Source organism: Panulirus ornatus, chromosome 6 (assembly GCF_036320965.1).
Source record: "Panulirus ornatus isolate Po-2019 chromosome 6, ASM3632096v1, whole genome shotgun sequence".
NCBI lineage: Eukaryota > Metazoa > Arthropoda > Malacostraca > Decapoda > Palinuridae > Panulirus > Panulirus ornatus.
In genome coordinates, this window is record NC_092229.1 from 5752281 (window position 1) to 5774178 (window position 21898).

The window sequence follows — 21898 nt, forward strand, 5'->3', positions numbered from 1 at the left end:
AATATCCACTCAGGAATTATATGGGCACACGGGGGATGCTTCCTCCCTCCCATCCCCACGTTTGTACGACCTATTGTCAACTCGGTCAGGCAGGGACACGACCACCTGGCACGTCTAATAGGGTCGATCCCGCCCATATGACCCCCCAATCAGAACGCCAACGTTCCTTATATATATATATATATATATATATATATATATATATATATATATATATATATATATATATATATATCCTAAGCCAGGTACTCATTTCATCAACCAACCCCTGGGGAAGGGTGAACAGCTAAAGTTGATTGTGGTCCGCCTGCCGCTCACAGGATTCAGAAGAAACAAATGAATAATAATGTTTAATAAGCCATGTTTATTAACCACACAGTCCATTGGTTAGAGGTTAAAATAAAATACTCTAACAAATGTATAGACGTCTAAATTTTCTAGGTCAGAATGATTAGAAATATTGGCGTCACGGAGGCCAACCCATAAGGATTCGAACCAAGGGACTCTCCATTTAATTGTGTCCAGTTTTTCTGGCTAATTTATTTATTTTTTTTCCTCGTGTCGGTACAGCGTCAGGTGAAGAAACTTTTTTTTTTTCTGTCAAACTGGAAGTTGGTATTTTCCCACCCTAACCTCTGGGGATGCATGCCATACAGTCTGAGGAATAAGATTATATAGTTAAAGGAAATTGGAATAACAAAAGCTTAAAAAGGGGTACTAATATACAATAACATGGCATTATATGCATATTTATACATTCGTGTATTTATACTTTATGAACATTTATACACATGCACATATGTATACTACCTACCACGTCACCATCAACCAAAGACGCAATTATAATCCAATTATAATCCTATCTCCATAGGCGTCAGCCAACTACACGTAAGGGCATGCATGCAAGATCACCCTCGGAGCCCCTTGTACGACCTAAGAGAGGCGCCAATTTAACCGGGCCTCCAAGCACTCTCCACCCATCACTTGGACCCCATTGCGACGGTTCGGAAAGCTGAAGCTGCTCCTGCTGCACAATTCTCGCCACCTTCATATGCCAAGAGATCTATCGTCCCCAAGTTGCAGCTCGGCACCACCACAACAGCAGCATGATCGTATAGACGGCCACAAGAATCGCACCATCCTCACTGTTGTGAACATTTTAAATGACATTTGATTTTTGTGCAGACTGACATTCCCTCTCACCTCACTTCAGAATCTATGTCTTTTAGTGCATATATATTTTTTTCTGTATATTTTCAGCCTTTGGCTGTATGATGTATACAATGAACCGTATAATATATATGTATATATGAGATATATATATATATATATATATATATATATATATATATATATATATATATATATCCTCTGAAGTATACTCATATCTATATACACATGTAGAATATGCATGTTTCCTTTGATACACACACATACGTGTCCACGTGTAAATCGATGAATATGCACAAGTACAAGTATACAGTTGTGCACATATGTTCATGTGTATGCACGAGTAAAATGTCCCATCAACATGTAGCCCATGGTAAATTATATATTCTGCCTACAATCAAGTATATCACCTGGTATGTTTTCACAAACTGTATATCTAAAGAGATGTATAGGTATACACCAGATATATATATATATACGCTTGATTACACTCAAACGTATACATGCTATATATACATGTACACATCTATATATATACAATGGACAGACAGTCATTCCTACACTTACCTAAAGCCATATATAACGTATTACTATACACAAAGTTGAGTTGAACCCCCTCCCAGTAATATAGGGTTATAAAAAAAATATTCATTGTACACTTCTGTGGTGCACTGAAGACGCCATCTGTACTAACATTTAAAGGTAATTACATAAAAAGTACATAAACACACACACACTCATGCCTATCTGAATGGTTACATGAATCTACTTATCCCATACTGAATATTACCTATTTTACCATCACATACACAGCTGATTTCAGTGAATTATAAAAATGATTCTGGCCTTGAACTAGGTTTCAGAAAGCCCGGACGAAGGACAATACGAAACTCATCTTCCAACATCTCCCTTTAGCATGACTTCTAATACCTTCATTTTGAGGACTTTCTCCGTAGTGACTCTTTAACCTAAAACTGCGGAAGGCAGGAAGCAAGGTGCCGCGCGCTGAGTGGCGAAGCACGCCTTCGAAGCGGCCAATCAGGGACCCCTCGGGGAGCGGGCCGGCGCGCTATAGGTCAGCCGAGGCCGCTCCCTCCACCAATTGAAACCCTGGATAACTGGATTCATTTGGTGCGTGGAGTTGAATAGCATCTAGCACCATGTGAATTCAGTACATCCTGGGAGTATGTCTACATGTAGGATTACCTCCCCTCAACAGCAACACCGGATGATCTAGTACAAGATATCTAGGAGATCCTAGAGTGAGCGAGCGAGGGAGGGAGAGGAGGCGCGGGCGAGCTGCCAGCCGGGCTAGGAAGACGCCGCCGGCTCCCGCCCAGATCATTATGGCCTCCCTTGTTCATCTCAACAACTTTGTCAATAACTCCAGTCTGTGGTGTTGTCATTATTTTTAGCTCTCATTTTAATCAATATGGGGGATTGTTTAAGTTCCTCTGTACAGTATGCTGTTGTGTGTGTATATATATATATATATATATATATATATATATATATATATATATATATATATATATATAATGATGTATGGTTTCAGTAAATTAGTACTAGCAGTATCGACCCTCTGCAGTAATATAATAATATTTCAATTTAATTTAAGCATGCCATTAAGGTGATATTTTTTCTCTGCACTTAACTTCAACATTTAGAAAGAATGACAATATGTTCCTAACACGGTTCAAAATCTGATCGTCACCACATTCTTGCATAATATACATAAGTTTTCACTACAGTGTACAATAATGCTAATGACATTCCAGGTCGGTGTCCGTGTCAACTGACCTTCCAAAGACTTTTCCAGGAAAGCAAGTGGTTCAAGCGGCATCCGCTTTTCTTCAACAGGACAGCAGCAACACTTCCTTAACCATGAAGGTCAAGAAGCTACTGAATTATCCACAACACAAGACGTATAATTCAGTTTCATCGAGGGGTAGGCGGGAGGAGGCTAACTCTCCAATAATCTAAATAAATACAAGTACATCATCCCGGTGCTAGTGGTAATTCCTAGAACCTGGGTAGATACCGAGGGTAGCGGAAAATTCAGTTTGTAGAGTAGACGTCCAATGGTTTATTCCAGTATCTTTCTCTGATGTTTACCAATGGGCTGGATCACAATGGAAGCACTTCCTGCACTCCCAGTGGTAGAGTTGAAACAATCGTCAGTATAGATGCACTGGCCCATGCTATTTTCAGTCTTGGAGTCTCTGCATATGCTCAGTAGCACTGGTTTTAGCTGTGTTGAAGGTGAAGATTGTATGTAATTAGTTTCTTCCGTTTTGTGATGTCAGAGGAGGTTACTTGCCAGAAGGGAAGGAAATGCTGCTGCTTCTTAATCCTATACAAATTGTGAACTAGACATCATCATGTACATGGCTGTTACTTGGATCCAATTAGATTCACTTTTGGCATGGCATATATGGCCTAATTCTTTACAGATAACATAATTTCATCTTTCCTGAACAGTTGTTCCGACTGAAGAGAGGATCGATTCGTTTTTGTAAAGGGTACTGCTCTCGCATCTGGCATGGATCTAACTCAATATTCTTCCTTGACAGGGTAGAATCTGCAGCATTCTGACTGAACAGCCTCAAAGTGTGACCTGAAAACGTCACCCACTTCCTTTACACTTCAACGTTAGTTATCTTACTTTCTAAAGACACTGCTTCTCCTGGGGCCTGGCTACTTGTATGCCCCGCCATTTAGTCCAGGTAATACTCGGCAAGTCCTATGATCACTGTGTGGTAAATGGAGACCGTTGTCACGTCTTTTTCCTTCCCTGCACTGCTAAGCTTTGGAAATCTTCACCTTGTCAAGTCTTTTCTTCCAGGCAGGCCACGGCCTACCCCTTTTTCAAAGCCAGATTTTTTTCCAGATACTTTTTCTTCATTTCTGTTCTCCTGTTTCAGTTAAGGCCTGGCCTCAGAAGACATTTTGTCTGTGACTCCGACACTCCGGAAAAAAAATATAAATGCTACTTATGCGACACTAGTTCCCCCAGAACACTGCTTCTTCTTCAAGTAGTTACTGAAAAGACACTTAAAAAAAATGCTTCCTCTTCAAGTAACATCTGGGTCTCACTCTCTTGCAGCAGCACTTATATCAAAAATATGGTGAGAATAAACTGAAAAAAGTTTTACCTCTAAATTCAGAATTTCTTAAATCATTTTTTTTTTTTCAGGTTCTGTGAGGCCAGGATCGTAGGGAAAGTTCAACAAAAGCGTAATGGACACTTCCTCCTGCAGGCTAATGGAGGGCCTGCCTTAAAACTCCAAAACCTTACCCTGATATACTGTTCTTGGGCGGAAAAAAAAAGGAATACATTTTCAACAGCATTCATTTCACTGTCAACATTTCTGGTTGAGATTGAACACCGTTATCAAGTAACATTTCTGGCCGAGATTGAACACTTATGAATTGATAATATATCTGGTATACTGAACACTTTTGAATGAACATCTCTGGTAGACACTGAAAACTTATGAATGAACATTTCTAGTAGAGACTGAACACTTATGAATGAACATTTCTGGTAGAGATTGGACACATGAATGAACATTTTTGGTGGACTGAACACTTATGAATTAACATTTCTGATAAAGACTGAACACTAATGAATTAATATTTCTGGTAGAGGTTGAACACCTACATATTAACACTCCTAGTGGAGACTAAACACATATGAATTACCATTTCTGGTAGGGAATGAACATTTATGAATCAACATTTCTGGTAGAGACCGAACACACATGAACTAACATTTCCGGATGACTGAATACTGTTATAAATTAACATTTCTGGTAGAGATTGAACACTGCTAAAATTAACATTTCTGGAAAAAGGTTGAGCACTGTCGTACATAAACATTTCTGATAAATACAAAACATCGTCATGAATTACCACTTCTGGTAGGGTGAACAATGCTATATCATGAACATTTATGGTAGGTACTGAACACTGCTATGAATTAACATTCCTGGTAGATTGATCACTGTTATGAATTAACATTTCTGGTAGACTAAATACTGCTATAAATTAGACATAACATAAGCTATACACTAGCAATTCTGAAATAGACTTAAGACTGAAGATTAACATTTCTGGTAGAAATTCAGAAATGCTATTAATTAACATTTCTGGTCGAGAGTGAACACTGATGTACATTAATACTTCTACTAGAAACTGAACATTATGAATGAACAACTCTGCCACAGGCTGAACAATGCTATGAAGTAACACTTCTATTTGACACCAAACACTGCTATAGTTAAAACACATCAGGCACAGACTAAGCACTTTTTAAAAGTGATGAAGGTCGAATAATAATTACAGGTGAGCTAATTATGTACATTACCATAACTTAATTATAAGCTCTGAACTACACAGGAGGACACGGCTTGCATTGTGGTTCACATGTCGACCCCCCGACCCTGTTGGTTTCGACCACCTAGCGACAGCGGTGGCGCTGCTGGTGGTGCCATCTGCCGCCCGCATCCTACACTACACACGCCGAGCCTAATATTTTTCCCCAGGATAAACAAGGCCGTGTTCGGGGTAACACGACTTCAAGAATATAACGGCGCTGCTGTCCTGATTATTCCCCTGAGGGCTCATCTCTCCTAATCTATGCGATTATCCTAGGTTTAATCATATTGCACACTGGAACCAACTGATTTTGTGACCAGTTTTAATCGAGCAGGATCAGCTACGTATAATGACAGGAAGGTGAAACGCGTAGATTATGCCTCGATGCGGTTGGGTAAGGCGGGTATCAAGTGGAGTTTCACCGACGTCTCTGCTCATCCTGTGAAAAAGTCACGTCCAGAACTTGCTGCAGGAGAGAGAGAGAGACGAGAGACCAACCCATCCCTCCCTCCTCCCCGACCGCCTCTTTACTACCCACCCATCCCAAACCAGCGACGGTGAACGACCACAAACTGCGGGTGGCCGTTGGTGTTCCAGAACCACCGGAGGGGAAACAATTTGTTCTCGATCACCACCCGCTACTGATAGAACACCGACCTCCACCATCATCACCACTGCCTGGAGAATAATGAACAACTACGTCCTTCACCACCAACAACACTGTTCTCCACCATCCCTACCACAAACTGCTCGTCGTAACAACCTGTTTACACCTGACCTTCCTCAGTCCTCAACCGACCTTTCCTCACTCCTCACTAAACTGCCTTGCCAACGGACGTGCTTGCTCTGTGCTCCAGCCAGCGTGATCGACGAACATCTAAGTAGGACCTCAAGCACAACGCTACACCTGCCCTGACTGCATCCAACAGGAACTTCGCTAAGGGACTAGCTGATAAGAGACGAAGGTAAACATATGCAACGTTTTCTTTCTTCCTTCTTCCTCTTATCTACGTAGCGGTCAAATGAGATCAGTGGAAACATGAGTGCAGTGCCTCTCGCGAATTACTAGCTTAATCAATAGGCTTTCCACACGAAAAAAAAAATATATACGAGGATGTTGCAAACCAATCGGAGACTCGGGAGCTACAATGATTTCTACGGAGACGACAATGGACAGGAGTGATAATGCTCATGTTTGGAAAACGAGCGAAACCCAAGACAGGCTTTTAAATAACAGAAACGATAAGTTTAAGAGTGTTAGACGGTGAACAGAAACGGAGCCGAGCCACATCCTTGTCGGAGACTTTCCAGTGAGGCTGTTAAAACACGATAGTTCTGTGCAAGGAATATCATTATAGAAGGGGAATGTGTTACCCTATAATAAGGTGGAAGGTAAAACTCACAAGGTACAGGACAGTAGTTAGGGAGGAATGCTTTGGTTGACGGTGCAGTCAACAGACAGGGAAGCTGTTGTTGACGGTGTAGCTGTTAATCAGGTTAGGACCAACATCATGGCTTCGGATAGGTGTGAGGAGATCCATGACAAGTACAGCACAATGCTAAGTATTTGCGATAGAATGGAGTGCAACCGCTTGGCAAAAGAGGTTGATTATGTAGATCTGTGGGATAGTTTTAGCGAAGACAGGAACTTGTTTGGTATAGATCGCCTGCATTTAAATGGGGATGGCACTGCTACTCTGGACAGACAGATATACGCATAAAGCAGGTATTTGCCAGGAGCATGTTAATCACCGACACGAACTCGGGTTTCACTGAGGTCAGGTCTTACTCTACATAGTAAATTTAATCTTAATAGTGTGGCGAGGCCCTTCGAAGGGCGAAAGCGGAAAATATCACGATATGGCACTGGGAATTTACTCTTCCAGCTCTCTGAAAAACAAGGAAAATGGTCGTTAATTTAATTTAGCCAAAAAGAAATTCCTTGATAGTAATTCTTAATGAACTGGAGCCATATAGTATACAGGGGTGACTTGCTGTTAATGAACTGAATCAGGGCGTATGAAACTGCCTGTTGTTGTGGATGGGGGGGGGGGGGGGGGGGGGAATGGTGCCTCGGTGCATTACACAATGACAGCTAGAGAATGGATGTGAGCGAGTAAGGCCTTTATTCTTCCGTCACCCCTTTGCGCTACCTCGCTAAACCGAAAGAGGGCGAACGAATGTGAAAGAAGGAAAGTAAAAATACGAACATGTCTGATGGTATAATGGTCCAGATCGTGCTTTGTGCATGCTAACAGTGGGCCCTAAGATCAAAACTGTTTTGGAAAGGAAGTACTAATCAAAGGAGATTCATGTAATGAGATACTGATATATAATTCTACATACAATGCCACTCGGTGAATGTGACATTTAAGTGTCTGGAGAAAACGTATGATAGGGAAGACCGAGGTACCTTGTGGTAGGTGCTACGAATATGTATGTGGTGCAGGAGGAAAGCTATCAGAAGCAGTGGGGGTTTTTATCAAGAGACTACGGCGTGTGAGAGAGTAGGATGTGAAGGTAGTGAGTGGTCTTAGACAAGGGCGGATCTACTGAGCATCAAAGGTGTGCGATGTTATCATAGCTGTTTAATCTGTTTTCGGATCGGGTGGTGAGGGAGGCAAATGCAAGGGTCTTGGAGAAAATGGAGGGTCTACAGCATGCTGGGTGGTGCAGGTGGAGTGCATGGCCTAGGAAGTGATTCAGTTGTTAGTTTGCTGATGACACGGCTCTGGTGGCAGACTCAAGTGAGAAACTACATAAGTTGTTGTCTGAGACTGGAACAGTGTCTGAAGGGAAGAAGCAGAGAGAGAGAGAGAGAGAGAGAGAGAGAGAGAGAGAGAGAGAGAGAGAGAGAGAGAGAGAGAGAGAGATCGTAGGCACAATGGAGAAAAAGGATGCTCGATAGACCGTGGGACATAGCAGCTGGAAGCAAGACAAGACGAAATGGTCCGCGTCCCCCGCCCACACACGCCTGTGTTGTCTCCCATGGCAGTCCCAACCCAACCCACCCCTTATAACAACCTGTAACATAAACCCCCATGGCAACTTGTTCTATCTTCATATCTTAGTTCTAAGCGTTAACTTGTTGAGGTCCTCTTTCTCAAGTGCTAAACTGCTGAGGTTCTCGTCCTCAAGTGTTAAACTGCTGAGGTTCTCGTCCTCAAGTGTTACACTATAGAGGTTCTCGTCCTCAAGTGTTAAACTGCTGAGGTTCTCGTCCTCAAGTGTTACACTATAGAGGTTCTCGTCCTCAAGTGTTAAACTACTGAGGTTCTCGTCCTTAAGCGGTAAACTGCTGAGGTTCTCGTCCTCAAAGTGTTAAACTGTTGATTCTTCCTTGATGAAAAAGCAGAGAACGTGCCCAAACATAAAGTGATCATAAATATGAACAATTTCCCTCAAAAATCTCAAAAAAAAGTTTCCACTAATAGAGAGTGAGTGATACTATTGAAGTTATTTTAGAATCAAAAATGAGATTCTGCTGCATAAACCTTAATCCCACTGCAAAGCACGTGCTATTTATTTCGTATCGCTCAATCTTAAAAGCTTTTGGTGGAAAAATAGACGCATATCAATAGATCATTTTCCATGGAAGAAATCTACTGAGTTTGTTCTTGTCTGTCTGTGGCTGAGCAACTCCCTAGTCTTATTGCCTCTTTGTTTGTTTCTCCGTCTGCTTATACCTGTGTGTGTGTGTGTGTGTGTGTGTGTGTGTGTGTGTGTGTGTGTGTGACTACCCATTTATCTATACGGCAAGGGCCATTAAAACTCAGTGAACCAGATCTCAACCTGCCCTCTCTCAAAATTTCATTTAACTCTTCAATTTTCTCTGCATTTCCCATTTCTTTACCTGCTAAACTATATTAGTACATCTTCACATGTTCATTCAACTCATGCTTGATTTCGTAATATATATTCTCTAAAATATTTTTTTTCCTTTCCCTAATCCCTTATTTAACGAACGGCTCAGCATCGATCTAATAACATTAGAATTGTAGTTAAGTCTTCCTGTCTCCTTCTTCCCTCTTCTTACATGAAGTAGGTGAAGGGTACCTTCCTACTCTCCAAAGCTTAATCTCCCTTACTCGTAGAATACGCTTTGCTATGCGCATCATCCTGCAGATGTGCGAGTCTCAAAACACACACATACAGCATACATAAAACACACACACAAAGTGCACACACACGCGTTCAGAAACACACCCTCCCTATTTGTCTTAGTAATGATAACCCGAGAACACACACACACACACACACACACACACAAAGACTTGCGCTTATAATGGTACTCCAACAACATACACCTGGCCTGTGTCAGTTATGTTACACCTGAGAACACACCTGGTCTGAGCTAGTAATGACATCCTGGGACCATACACATGACCTTTGCTAGTAATGGCACACCCGTGAATGCACACACACAAGACCTGTGCAATAATTGGCACTCTGAGAACACACACCAGGCCTATGCCAGTAATGCTACGCCGGAAGACGGTGTTGCCATGAACAAGATGTTATAACAGTCTAGTAACCTGCAAAATCCTTCCAAATAATCTCATCAAATTAGGAGCACATCCTGCTGAATCAAAACTTATTCAGTGAAGTTTCTTATTCATTTGGGAGAGTATGACGACGTGGTGCAGGGCAGTCCCAGCAAATTCAATCCAAGACAGCCCTAACAAAATCATGTGACCAAAGCAATGACGGAGTTGTGAACATCAGCAACGCCTCTCTAAACGCGTCCTACCCAGTGCTGTCTCGCTAGGCCCGTTCCCCCACCAGACGCTGTTGAGCTCGCCAAACTTCTCGGTGTCACTCAAGTCGGAAGGAACACGCCAGCGCCTCCATTAAAGTCTCAAACTATCGTCACCATGCTGTCCTTGGACCTGAGACGCTTGAGCTTCCCAAGTCTGTGCCTAAGAATATCTACGCAGTTTTCATACTTCATAAACCCCGCCAATGTCTCTCCTGCTTGTTCTTGCTCCCTACGTACCATAAAGGATGTACAAGAAAAAGTGAAGACAAGGACGTGCAAGCTCATCCCGGGTTTCTTCTACCATGTCAAGAGGCATTTAACATACTAGTCTTGCAAACTCTGTCCACGCATCACTTTGCTCGCATTCAACCGCTCGAAATGGGTCAGCTATCAGATCATACATGGACACCACAGTCAGCCTTATTGGGACATGAGGTGATCAGTTAACCTTGTTTGTACGAGTTCGTCATGTTCGAAACAATCAATGCTTCATCCAAGGGCCTTCCTCGAAAATATACTTTTTCCTAGGTTCATCCTCTAACCTTGGTATTGATTATCATCAGTCAATAAGGACTAAGGGCTTTGGTGATAGCTGAGGAATACTATCCGAGAATGATAACCCTTAAGGTAGGCGGGGTTCAGTGAATCAGTCGTCCTTCGAAACCGAACGCTAGTTAGAGATTGTGTTCGAGACGCGTTGATATCTCATGACCCTGTTTTATCCTCCAATTTCCCCGCTACCATCGCCGCCCTCTTAACTTTAAGGGGCAATCAAGTGGTATACTATGCCTAAGTATTCATATAGCTATATAACTGTTTTAAGTAAACCTTAGAAAAGGATTTGTGGGAACATGTAGTGTCGCCCTAGATACGTACCAGGATACAACCAAGCATAACCATCTGAAACTTTGGTTGGTTGGATAGGATTATAGCCTATCGATTGCCATGGTCATCAAGGACGTCAATGTCAAGTTATAACCACTTAATGAAAAAAACCCTAAGTACCTTTACGAGTTAAAACCCTAAGTACCTTTAAGAGTTAAGATAATTATGCCTCAATCATATACATGCCTTCACCGCTCTGCCTTCACTCTGCTAAAGACAGAGGCAATGCCCGCGGATAAACGTGCCAAACCATTAATGCTCATTCAACGACAAAGGTATGCCCACTTCCTTCTCGTGGCACTGTTAACGAGAGGAGAGCCCGAAAGCTAGCATCACGCATGTGTGACACATCTGGAGCAGATGGCTGGCTTGGTTACGATGACTTAGGTGGCAAGGCGTAACGTGTCATCGTTGCTAGGACAGGAGGAAACAGACTGTTAAGGGCAGTTGTGTACACTGTGTGAGAATAATGACTCACAGAGTCGAGACGTCCCACGCTCTCATTCGCTTCGGTTTCTGAGACAATTACCAGGAAGTGATTCACAATGACCAAGAACTGATTCACAATTACTAAGAACTGACTCAAAATTACCAAGAACTGATTCACAATTACCAAGAACTGGTTCACATTTACCAAGAACTGGTTCACAATTACCAAGAACTGATTCACAATTTCCAAGAGTTGATTCACAATTTCCAAGAGTTCATTCACAATTACCAAGAACTGATCCACAATTACCAAGAGCTGATTCACAATTTCCAAGAGCTGATTCACAATTACCAAGAGCTGATTCACAATTACCAAGAACTGATTACTGATCTTCCCAAACCCAGTCACCTGTGTCTCTTACGTTCTAGTGGAGTGTTGTCACAGTTCTCCGTCTCGTTGAGTTTTACCCCATCACCACCGTCACACACACATCACCGGTGGTTGCCAAGAACACACTGAAGTAGACGATAAACGTGCAAACGTGACTTAACGTCGAAACAAATACTTTCGAATCAAGTAAATTGCGATGTGAACAAGATTTGCTTTTGGTAGAGAAAAATTAACTATCATATTGTTTCAAAGATATCTATCAAAGCAGCACACACACACACACACACACGTACTAAAAAGACAAAGACGTATATACCCAGACATCATTTGCTTCGTCAAATACTCCTTATACAGCGGCTAACACTCGTTTTCACTGGCCTTTTTTGAAGAATACCTGTCTTCCTTCCTTCGTTCTCCATACAAGTTCAACACCGTCAAAATAACTTTGGCATACTAAATCACTAAACCCAGAGAACAGGGGAAAGTTGTTTAACAAGAGATTTGACAACAAATCACCTTTATACACCTAAATAACATATTTCTTACAACTGCTGTCAAGGACTTCAGTTTAGCTTCAGTGTAAACTCAACCTCTGATTCACCAACATCACATAGTTGACGCTTCTTCACAACAAAAGCTCAAACCTACATGAAAAATCTTTGAGCGTCTTCTACCCCAGTTGTTCCAACCTTAGACTGGCTCGTTTACGCTCGATTCAACAGAAAATGGGTCCCCAAGCAGCTGGTGTTTCGAAACCTCATATCTTAGCCTCTGTAAGGTTCGTGCTGCAAAACCTAACATCGAATCCGGTTCTATAAGCACCAAATTCACAATTGCTTGTTGTCTAGTGATCCATCTAATCATTTTCGAAATACTGAGGCCACATACATACCCATGCAAACACCGACTAACAAAGAACTGAACATGACAAACATTGTGGCGCCCGACTCAAATGAACCAAGTGTGTTTTGCGATTCGGATGATGATCCGAGCCTAACGACTCTCACTCCGTCAGAGTAATTACTGGGTATTCTCGTTCCTCTTTCACATATCTTATGGCAGCGCCAGCATTCTCTTCATTCGCTCCTCCAACTTACCGCGTTCCTTTGTTCCCTTTCTGAGGCCTTGACGCTTCTTAATCCCAGTATTCACCAGAATATTCCTTCTAATACAGACCCATTGTCCTTCGGCCGAAAATACACATTAGCTCTCCAAGCATCTCTATATATTTTCTAATGCTCATGTTATCCTCATTCCAGTACGTTTATTCTTTCTCATTTTCGTAACTTTTCTCAACTTCTCTCACACATCTTAACGTTCGTTTGCTTTCATAATCCCGACCTTAAAACTCAACTCTGAATAGTCAGTCTCCCATTGTATATTCCCGTTTTCTGTACTACTGTGCATGACGTTTTCACATAATGAGTTGCCTGATCCAATGGTGGGCTGAATTCATAGGATTCGAACCATATTCCGCGTGAAATGATGAAGCTATCACTGTTGAATTCACCCCTAACAGAACATTTGAGGTAACTGGTCACAGCCTCACGTTCAAATCGAATCCACCAAAACGTTCTCAAGGAACGTAATGTTATAACTAACTTTGAAAAAAAAAATCGAAAATGCACATAATGACAGGAACTGTGTTAACATTGTGTATCTAAACTGAACAGGAAAGTAAACTGGTGCCCCATGATCCCATAGCAGGAGACTACTAGAATGAACGACACCTGAGTAGTGCACTTAACAGATCGAAAACAAGGAGTAACCATGTAAGGTGTGTACTCGAAGGGAATCCCACAAGGCAGTGTCTGAAGACCAGCGCTATTTCTAGTATACATGAATGATTTGCTGGAGATTAAACCAGGGTGGAAAATTAGAACAACTGCTTTACCTACCAAAAGAACGAGGTTTTGGTGGGGAGTTTTTCATAAGAGGGCAAAAATGTTAGGGAACCACTTTATCATTGGAGTTCTCAAGCCAAAACAGAGCAGAGAGTTACAACAATACAGAGTGACTGACGTTGAGAAAGGAAACAATCCTTGATGCACATGAGCATGATATGGCCTAAGAGGAGATTTACGAAATTCCAGGACACTTGATATACCATGATCACAAAAAAAGACCTCACCTCCCCTTGCTCCAGTACACTGCTATCTTATCTCTGTCGTTATGCACGAAGATGTTGGCCACCGTGAAATGCATATCGGGAGTACGTGTCATGAGGATCATGAACTAACTCGCATTATGACCACCATTCAGCACGGCGCTGGGTGTCTGGTGGTGAAAACATCAGGGAGACATCACCTCCAAGGACTGTACTAACTGACATTTCTTCATCGAAGCTCCCAACACTACTCAAGCGTTCCTTGACTACCTCAGCCCAACCATCGACGTAGTATCAGACGAACCAAGACCTCACCAGAGGACACACTCGCCTCAATAACAAAGGCAGTCGAAGGAGACAGGGGTAAGAATTCTCACTCCGTTCCTCTTGTTCCTATATTTAGAAAACGATAACATAGGAGGGGAGGATTCCTAAGACCTCCACCCCCCCCCCTCCCGCCCCTATCGGTCGCCTTCTACGAAATGCGGGAGATGCGTCGGCTATATTATTTCTTCCCCACTCCCCAGGGACGTACAATACTGGTGTTCACAGTGAACCCCCTAGGGACGTATTCCACTGATTCAATAATGTACAACTGCATTGACTGTAAACCTAGGATATATACTGCTGAAGTTTGCTGTAAACCAGGAATGTATACAACTGCTGCTGGATGTAAAACGGAGATGTAGAGCAGGGATGCACACTGCTCATGTTACCTAAAAAACCAGGGACGTATACTTGCTGGTAAGAGCTGTAAACCAGGAATGTAGAATAAGCAAGTTCTCTTTGATAGGGGATACTTTTAAAACAAACTTTACGTAGATTTATCGTCCACTCAAACTTTGAAATGCGCACAGGGTGGGTCATCTATCGTTTTTCCCAACTGCGCAGCTGCGGAGTCTGTGAGAGACTCATGAACGTGCATGGACCTCTACCCAACCTCTGGCTTCACGATAGGCAATTACGGCGTCTGTTCAAAGCACCGTCGCTCAGTAGTCTGCGGTGATCGTAAGCAAAAGCAGTGGAAACGCGGGAGGCGCACTGAAATATGCAGTGGCGGGAGAAAATGCGCAGATGCGCACTTATGGGGTTAGGTAATGCGCAGTATCGAGACCTGACGATCTTGGACTGCGCAGATTCGGGCCCATGAGGGTGTCTTTAGGTACGCAGTAAGGGGGGGTATTGGTTCGGGTCTCGCTAGGAATCCTGGGGTGAAATGTGCAATTTTGGGGTCAGGAGCATGAGGGGGTTGTGTTAGCTACCTGGATAGAAAAAAAAAAAAAATAAGAGGTAAAAATATGAGACAAAGGAGTCTGAGTCTTAAAGGGAACGTGTCTAAACCTCGTCTATTGTCTGGTCCTCCTCTCCTACTTTCCGTTCGCCTCTTCGTGCCTCTTTTGTGCCGTGAATCATTCTTTCGCTTTCATCCTCCACTTTGACTTCCTGGCGAGGTCTTTTCGTCTTCCGGATGCATCTTTTGGTATGACTCCTCCCCATCTCCCTATTTCTTTTAGATTATATTTTCATCCATTACTTGGCTTCTCGCTTTCTCTCTCCTCCCTCCCATTGCCTTCCCTAAAAGCATCCCTTAACTCACTGTAATCAAGATCTACCTAAACTATAAACAGGTATGGGTCAGATGTATAGCGTGAGTGTATGTGCTCGTATGATTACCTTCAACATCCGAAGGAGCTTCAAGGTTTTTCAGGCAGTGTTTATAAATAGACTTTGATGGCCTTAATCACCCTGACAGTGGATAGGCCTTATGACCAAATAGAAAAGCAAACAATTAATCACCCAAAGGCTTGTTGTCTCATCTGGGTCAAGGCTAAATTCCATTAAAATTCTTGGACACTTTATTCACAAGAAATACCTTGAAGCCATTTCGTATACTGTCCCTGATCACTATCATTGTTCTATTAGGTCAAATGTAAATAATTAAGACTATCATGTTCCTTACCTTTGACAAAAGAAGTTCCATATGGCTGGTGTGTATGGAAGACGTGCTGACTCAATGAAGATTTCAGTAGTTCATGTTCTGATTCATCGTCCACAGCAGAATGGAGGATGCGAGGATGACCCCTCGTCCACAACAGCGGAGTACAAGACCAGACGAACCCATCGTCCTGAGGAGAATGAAAGATAACTAATTATAACTTCTGCCACATCAGAATGAGAAAACTGCATCTGTAGCTTTAATCTCCGCTGGTTTACCGACCACGAACTCCAGCGTGGACGGCTCTGCCTTGCTACGCCTACGACAGAGATTTGGGATCCAAAAATGGTTGAGGATGGGTAAGGTAGGTGTCGGAGGCACTGTCTGGGAGATGGGTCATAATCGAAATGGACCATGACAAATGGCTGGTGATAGGGTACTTGAGTGTTCCACAAGTTAGCTCAGATGTTGTAAATAATGATGTACGGACAAAGCGAGGAGGACGTAAAGGCTTCTTAGTGAGTGAAGGATGATGTCAGGTGTTCAGAGTGAGAGAGGCAAGGAGGAGGGCCGAACTGGGACTACGCAGACGTCAGAGAGGATTAAGGTATGCTGAAGGAGTCCCTGATTCGACCCTGGCCAGAGAGAGGCTGAAGGAGTCCCTGATTCGACCCTGGCCAGGGAGAGGCTGAAGGAATCCCTGATTCGACCCTGACCAGAGAGAGGCTGAAGGAGTCCCTGATTCGACCCTGACCAGAGAGAGGCTGAAGGAGTCCCTGATTCGACCCTGGCCAGAGAGAGGCTGAAGGAATCCCTGATTCGACCCTGGCCAGAGAGAGGCTGAAGGAGTCCCTGATTCGACCCTGGCCAGAGAGAGGTAAGTGAAGATTTTGGTGTGCTAGGGAGAGGTTAGTGAATATTACAATAAGCCTGATAGAGGTTAATAAGGATTATGCTTATCAGGGGTAAAATAACCAAATTCTGGGCGAAGTTTCGTAGGGCAACGTTGGGGGTACCAGCAAGCTAGGGGTTGACGAATGCTAGACGGGAGGGTGTTAGGGTTTTGGGAAATGCTCGAGGACACTGAGCTACTGGCAGGTAGAATCATGAGGGGACAACTGATGTACAAGAGCGCTGTGGTGGGCTTAGGAGACGAGCGTGAGAGCCGAGGTGACTGCGGGGAAGTCAGCGAGGGTCGGAGTGGTCCAGCGTGAGGTGTCTAAGGGGTGGCGGCTGACAAGTCTGTGAAGTAGACACGGTCGGAACGAGCCTGAAGAGGTGATGGCTAGGGGTTGGGGGGGGGGGGGTGAACTAAGTGGAGGAGTGTAACGGATCGAGGGAACGAAGGGAAAGTGTGGTAGGGTCACGGATAACGAGAGTGAGAGTATCCAGTTCTGCAACGTTATGGGAAATGGTGATGGTAAACTAAGAACCAAAGGGAGATTGTTGAGGTTTAATGTGGCAGTAGGAGGTGTCTGAGGCTCTATGCTGGACGGGGTGATGTTCCTAGGGGTCTGGATAGATCAGAGGGCCAGGCAGGCAGTACGAAGCTAAAAGGGAGAGTCGTGACGGAGTAAGATGAGTTAGAATATGTAGTGGGAAAGATGAAGTGGGAGAGGGCCATGGGGATAGGATCGTAGCAAGGAGGGTGGGCGATGGTTGTAAAAGGCCTGAGAGATGTGGATGAGTCACACAAGGGCTGAGAGACGTGTACTATGGTCGTAAAGGGCTTAGGTGAGGTGGATGATGGTTGGTTATTGAGGGCGTGGGTGATAGTCACTGAGGGTCTGGAAGAGGTGCGTGATGGTCAAACAGGCATGAGAGGCGGGTGATGGTCGGACAGGGAGGGCCTGGGAGTGGCGAACGATGATCGAAATGGACTTTTAAAGATGTGAATGATGGTCATAGTGGGACTGAGAGAGGTGGATAGTGATGACAGAGTATGGGTGAATCGAGTCTTGAGATAGTTAGAGGTCCAGCTAAGGATGGGCTGATAGGGCTGGGATATAAGTCAGTGAGGATCTCTATACCGGGGAAGAGGAAGTGGGCGGGTGTCAAAAACAGCAGAGAAAAAGACTATTAGTAGAGCAAGAGTCAGGGGGATATGGATGAAGACTGAGTCAAGGGGAGGTGAAGATAGCTATTCAAGCAAATGATACTCGGGGGGGTAGGGGGTAACTGAGAGTAAAGGTAGGTCCTTGTAAGGGAGGGTTGAAGTGGGCGAAGAGGGAGGTCACTGACGGTTTTGCGACAGGTCAGAGGAGCGAGTGTGGATCGGTCATAGCAAAATGGAGTAGAAGGAAGGAACGCGGACTAGAAGGAAACAAGGACGATGGGAGGGAGGGAAGTACGAGGTCGTGGGGAAGGTAGGAGAAAATGTGCGAAGCGCGTGGAGAACCAAATGGAAAATGGGTGGTGATCCACGAGATCCGGGTGAGGAGTAGCGATGACTGTGGGACATACCAAGGGGTGTTTGATTACGTTCTAACTGTGCCAGGTGGAGCTAAAATATGGGTTACAGAGGAATATGTGGACGTGGACAACGGACATGATGGGCCGGGGTGTGTTAGAAGTACACCCAAGTTTCTGAGGGCCAAGGGTGAGAGTTGAAGTCGCAGAAATCCAGAGGAACATGAGAGAAGACTGCGGAGAGCCTGAGGTCGATGGGTCATCGAGAGGTAGATGAGGGTTTAAGTAGGCCAGAGGGAGAGTTTAATGAGCGTCGAGGAGAGCCAGAAGAGGAGGTATGAGCGTCGAGGCAATCGAGAGGGAGGCAGAGGAGGAGGGTGAGGATCGAATTGAGATAAGAGGGAGGAGGATGAAGGTCGTGATAGCCTATGAGGTTCAGGATGAAGGTCATGGCATGCTAGGGGGACAAGGATGAGGGCCGTGGTGGGTTGCAGGAGACAGGAGAGACTCAGGTGGGAATGGTGAATGTTGGGGTTTGAACAGGTCAGTGAGGTTCAGGGACGAGCTTGTGGAAGCTGTCTGAAGTCAATAAAAAGACGGAGAGTGAGGGAGGGAACGGACTAGATGGATGAGGGTTGGGACGAATTAGAAAGTGGTAACTGAGGTTCCTAACGGAACAGTAGGCGGCGCATGAGTGCTTGGACAAGTCTGAAGGTAGGTTGAAAGTCAGGACGAGTCGGAATATGGGTAAGGTACGGGAGGGACCAAAGGATGATGGGTCGAGTTCATGGGAAGAACGAGATAAGAATAGGACTAATGATTAATGAACTTATCTGCCGGAGGACAGTAGTGGTAGTGAACTGAGGTTATCATATTACTAGTGGTAGAGAGAGAGGATAGTCAAGCATAGGGCATTCACCCATCCACCACTCCCCCCGTATTGCACCGTGCAATATGGAAAGTGTATACTGCCACAGAGATTCTATACAAAAGAGTGAAGGCCAAATGTTCCCTGCTATGACTTGGAGGGAGGAAGAGGGGAGAAATTTTCCGGGAAGGAGATCCAAATCTATGATGAAAATCTTTTACTTTATGCGTTACAGTGTTTCAATCTACATGTTCGTTTCGTTTTTGAAACAGGCGTATTTTAACTAATTTTTTACTATCATCACGAAGAATTTGGCTAGACTCGATTGTGCGGTATGGATAGTCTTCAATATGAATTGTGTGGTAAGTCGTTCCGATGTTCTATTGTTGGAAAAAGAAATGACCCAAGATGGCCGCTGAATGTCTGTTCAAATTTTCCTAGTTTAGTGGTCGGCATACTTCTATTAAATCTACTTTGAATCTGTACTCTTTATTTTCGAGGTAATCATCCATCTCCAAAGTTTTCTTTATGAGCTTTAATCCTGAGTTAACAGAATGAGTTTTGTTGCTCATCTCTGAATTACTTCTAGCTTTTTGTCGTCTTTGATATAAAGTTTAGTGACCAAAGATGAATGGTACGTTTTAGACGAGGCCTAACCCGGTAGTTTGAAGGATGACCACAGACAGTGTGCTTCGTTTCATATCTATTTCCAACTATGAATCAATAGCATTCTTTTAGTTTCTTACGATGCAGCTAAGTACTGGCTCCCTCTGACTGGATTAACTTTACTGACTTCGTGTCATCGGCAAATTCTACTCGCGAGTTCAGATCAATGTAATGAAATGCGTGGGTCCTAGAACAAAGCCCTGTGGTACTCTCAGCTTGGCGAGTCGAATGTTTCCCTAGTGCTTCCTGTCGGTCACCTATCAATGCGCAGATACGAAGTTCTGTGACGCAAGCTCCTGGCTTACCTAAGTCTTTCGTGTACTACGTCATCGAAACATTTTTGGAAGTTAAAGTATATGTAACATCTGAGGGTATTCTGGAATCCTAGTTACTCCAAATGTATAACTAAAGAATCCTACTAGATTCGTTAAACATGACCTTTGTTATCGAAAGGGCTGTAACAGGGCTGGTAAAGGGTAGGTGAGGGTGGGGATGGGCCAGATGAAAATGAGAGTGGGTGAAGATCAAGACAGGCCACATGAAGGTGGATGAAGGTCGGAACGAACCAAAGGAAGGTAAATGAAGGTCCGAATGGTCCAGGAGAAGGAGGAGGACAGGGTTGGGACGGGCCAGAAAATGAGTGAGGGTCGGGACGGGCCGGGAGAAGGCGGACTGGTGGCCGGGACGGGTCAGAAGGCGGGTTGGAAGGGGGGCAGGGGGGCAGGAGGCGGGAGAGGGGTCGGGACGGGCCAGAGGTTAGTGGCCTCAGGGGGAGGGGGATGGAGGGAAGGAGGGGGGAGGGTGTCTGCTGCTGGGAGTATGCGAGTCGGGGTCGGCTCGCACCAGGGGGCAGTGGGTGGGGGGGTCTGGCGGGCCGCTCGATAGCCCGGGCCAACGGCGTGTAGGCCGACCCGCCTCACAAGATGGCGGCCCTAGACGTGCAAAATGGCACTTATGAAAAAAAAAATTATATATAGTTTTTCTACGGGTTCAATGTGCTCGCCGTTCTCGATACTACAGGTGTTTCTAGTCTCTCGAGAGGGCTTCAGCCTCCTGCAAACGAGGGGGAGGGTGGAGTGGACGGGGGCGTAAGGGGAGAGTAAAGATATAGTCGGAGGAAAGGGGGTGGCGAGTGGCAGTATTGATGACGCGCCACACCACTGGTGGCACGCGCCGGCCCACATACTAATTTGTTGCCAGACTCAAGATGCTGTGGCACTCCGCCGCAGGCACGGGCCTCCCGCGGCGCTACCCGACCTGCAAGATGGGCCTCATTAGGCGGGATATACACCTGGGGATATTCCTCGGGTTTTGAGCCAGATCGCTCCTAAAATATTTTCGGCAGGCAATTCATGCACAGGATGAGGGAGAGGAGACGATCCACGCACGGCGCAATGCCGAGAATGTAATACATATTAGAGGGTCGTGGAAGCCCTTGAGTAGTAGTGTGGTAGCGGCTACATGAGGGTACTCGGGGCGGCAGAGGGCGAGTCCAGGAAACCCAACAAGACCTGGAAGGGGGTTGGGGGGAGGGAGCGGGAGGAGGAGGCGCCGCCGCCGCTGCCACCGCCGCTACCTGGGTACCTTACCAGAGCTTCTTCTTTAAAACAAACACGAAATGGCAACACATGCTCAAGGAAGTTCTCTCATTATGTGATCGCTGGAGGGGAACTACTTTTCTTGCCCTGTCGTCGTTTCGAGGTAGAGGGGGGCGCGGAGGAACGGCCGCGCGAGCCCTTGTGACACGCAACACTACTTTTTGAAAATCAACTTCCAGGGAGATTTTTGAGACACAATAAGACTGTATTGTTTACATGGAAATGTAATTAGTCAACGTGTCAGGAAATCCTGACTAGAATCCTGTCCGCTGCCATCTGTGGTAACAACAGTTAATGATA

At 44.6% G+C, this 21898-nt stretch overlaps 1 protein-coding gene across 7 annotated transcripts in view; it reads right to left on the bottom strand.

Moving 5' to 3' along the window:
* Nucleotides 1-341: 341 nt before the first annotated feature.
* LOC139749027 (uncharacterized) overlaps nt 342-21898 on the bottom strand; it is a 326169-nt gene continuing 304612 nt past the window's right edge. For 6 of the 7 annotated variants that reach the window (XM_071662413.1, XM_071662418.1, XM_071662416.1 and 3 more), the window contains 2 exons: nt 16082-16247; nt 342-657 (listed from right to left, as the gene is read on the bottom strand). In XM_071662413.1, the coding sequence (XP_071518514.1) occupies nt 16145-16247 (103 nt within the window). In that variant the 3' untranslated portion in view covers nt 342-657; nt 16082-16144. Of the gene's footprint in view, nt 658-1007; nt 1146-16081; nt 16248-21898 lie in introns of those variants that run through there. The other variant, XM_071662417.1, reaches the window with a different exon arrangement.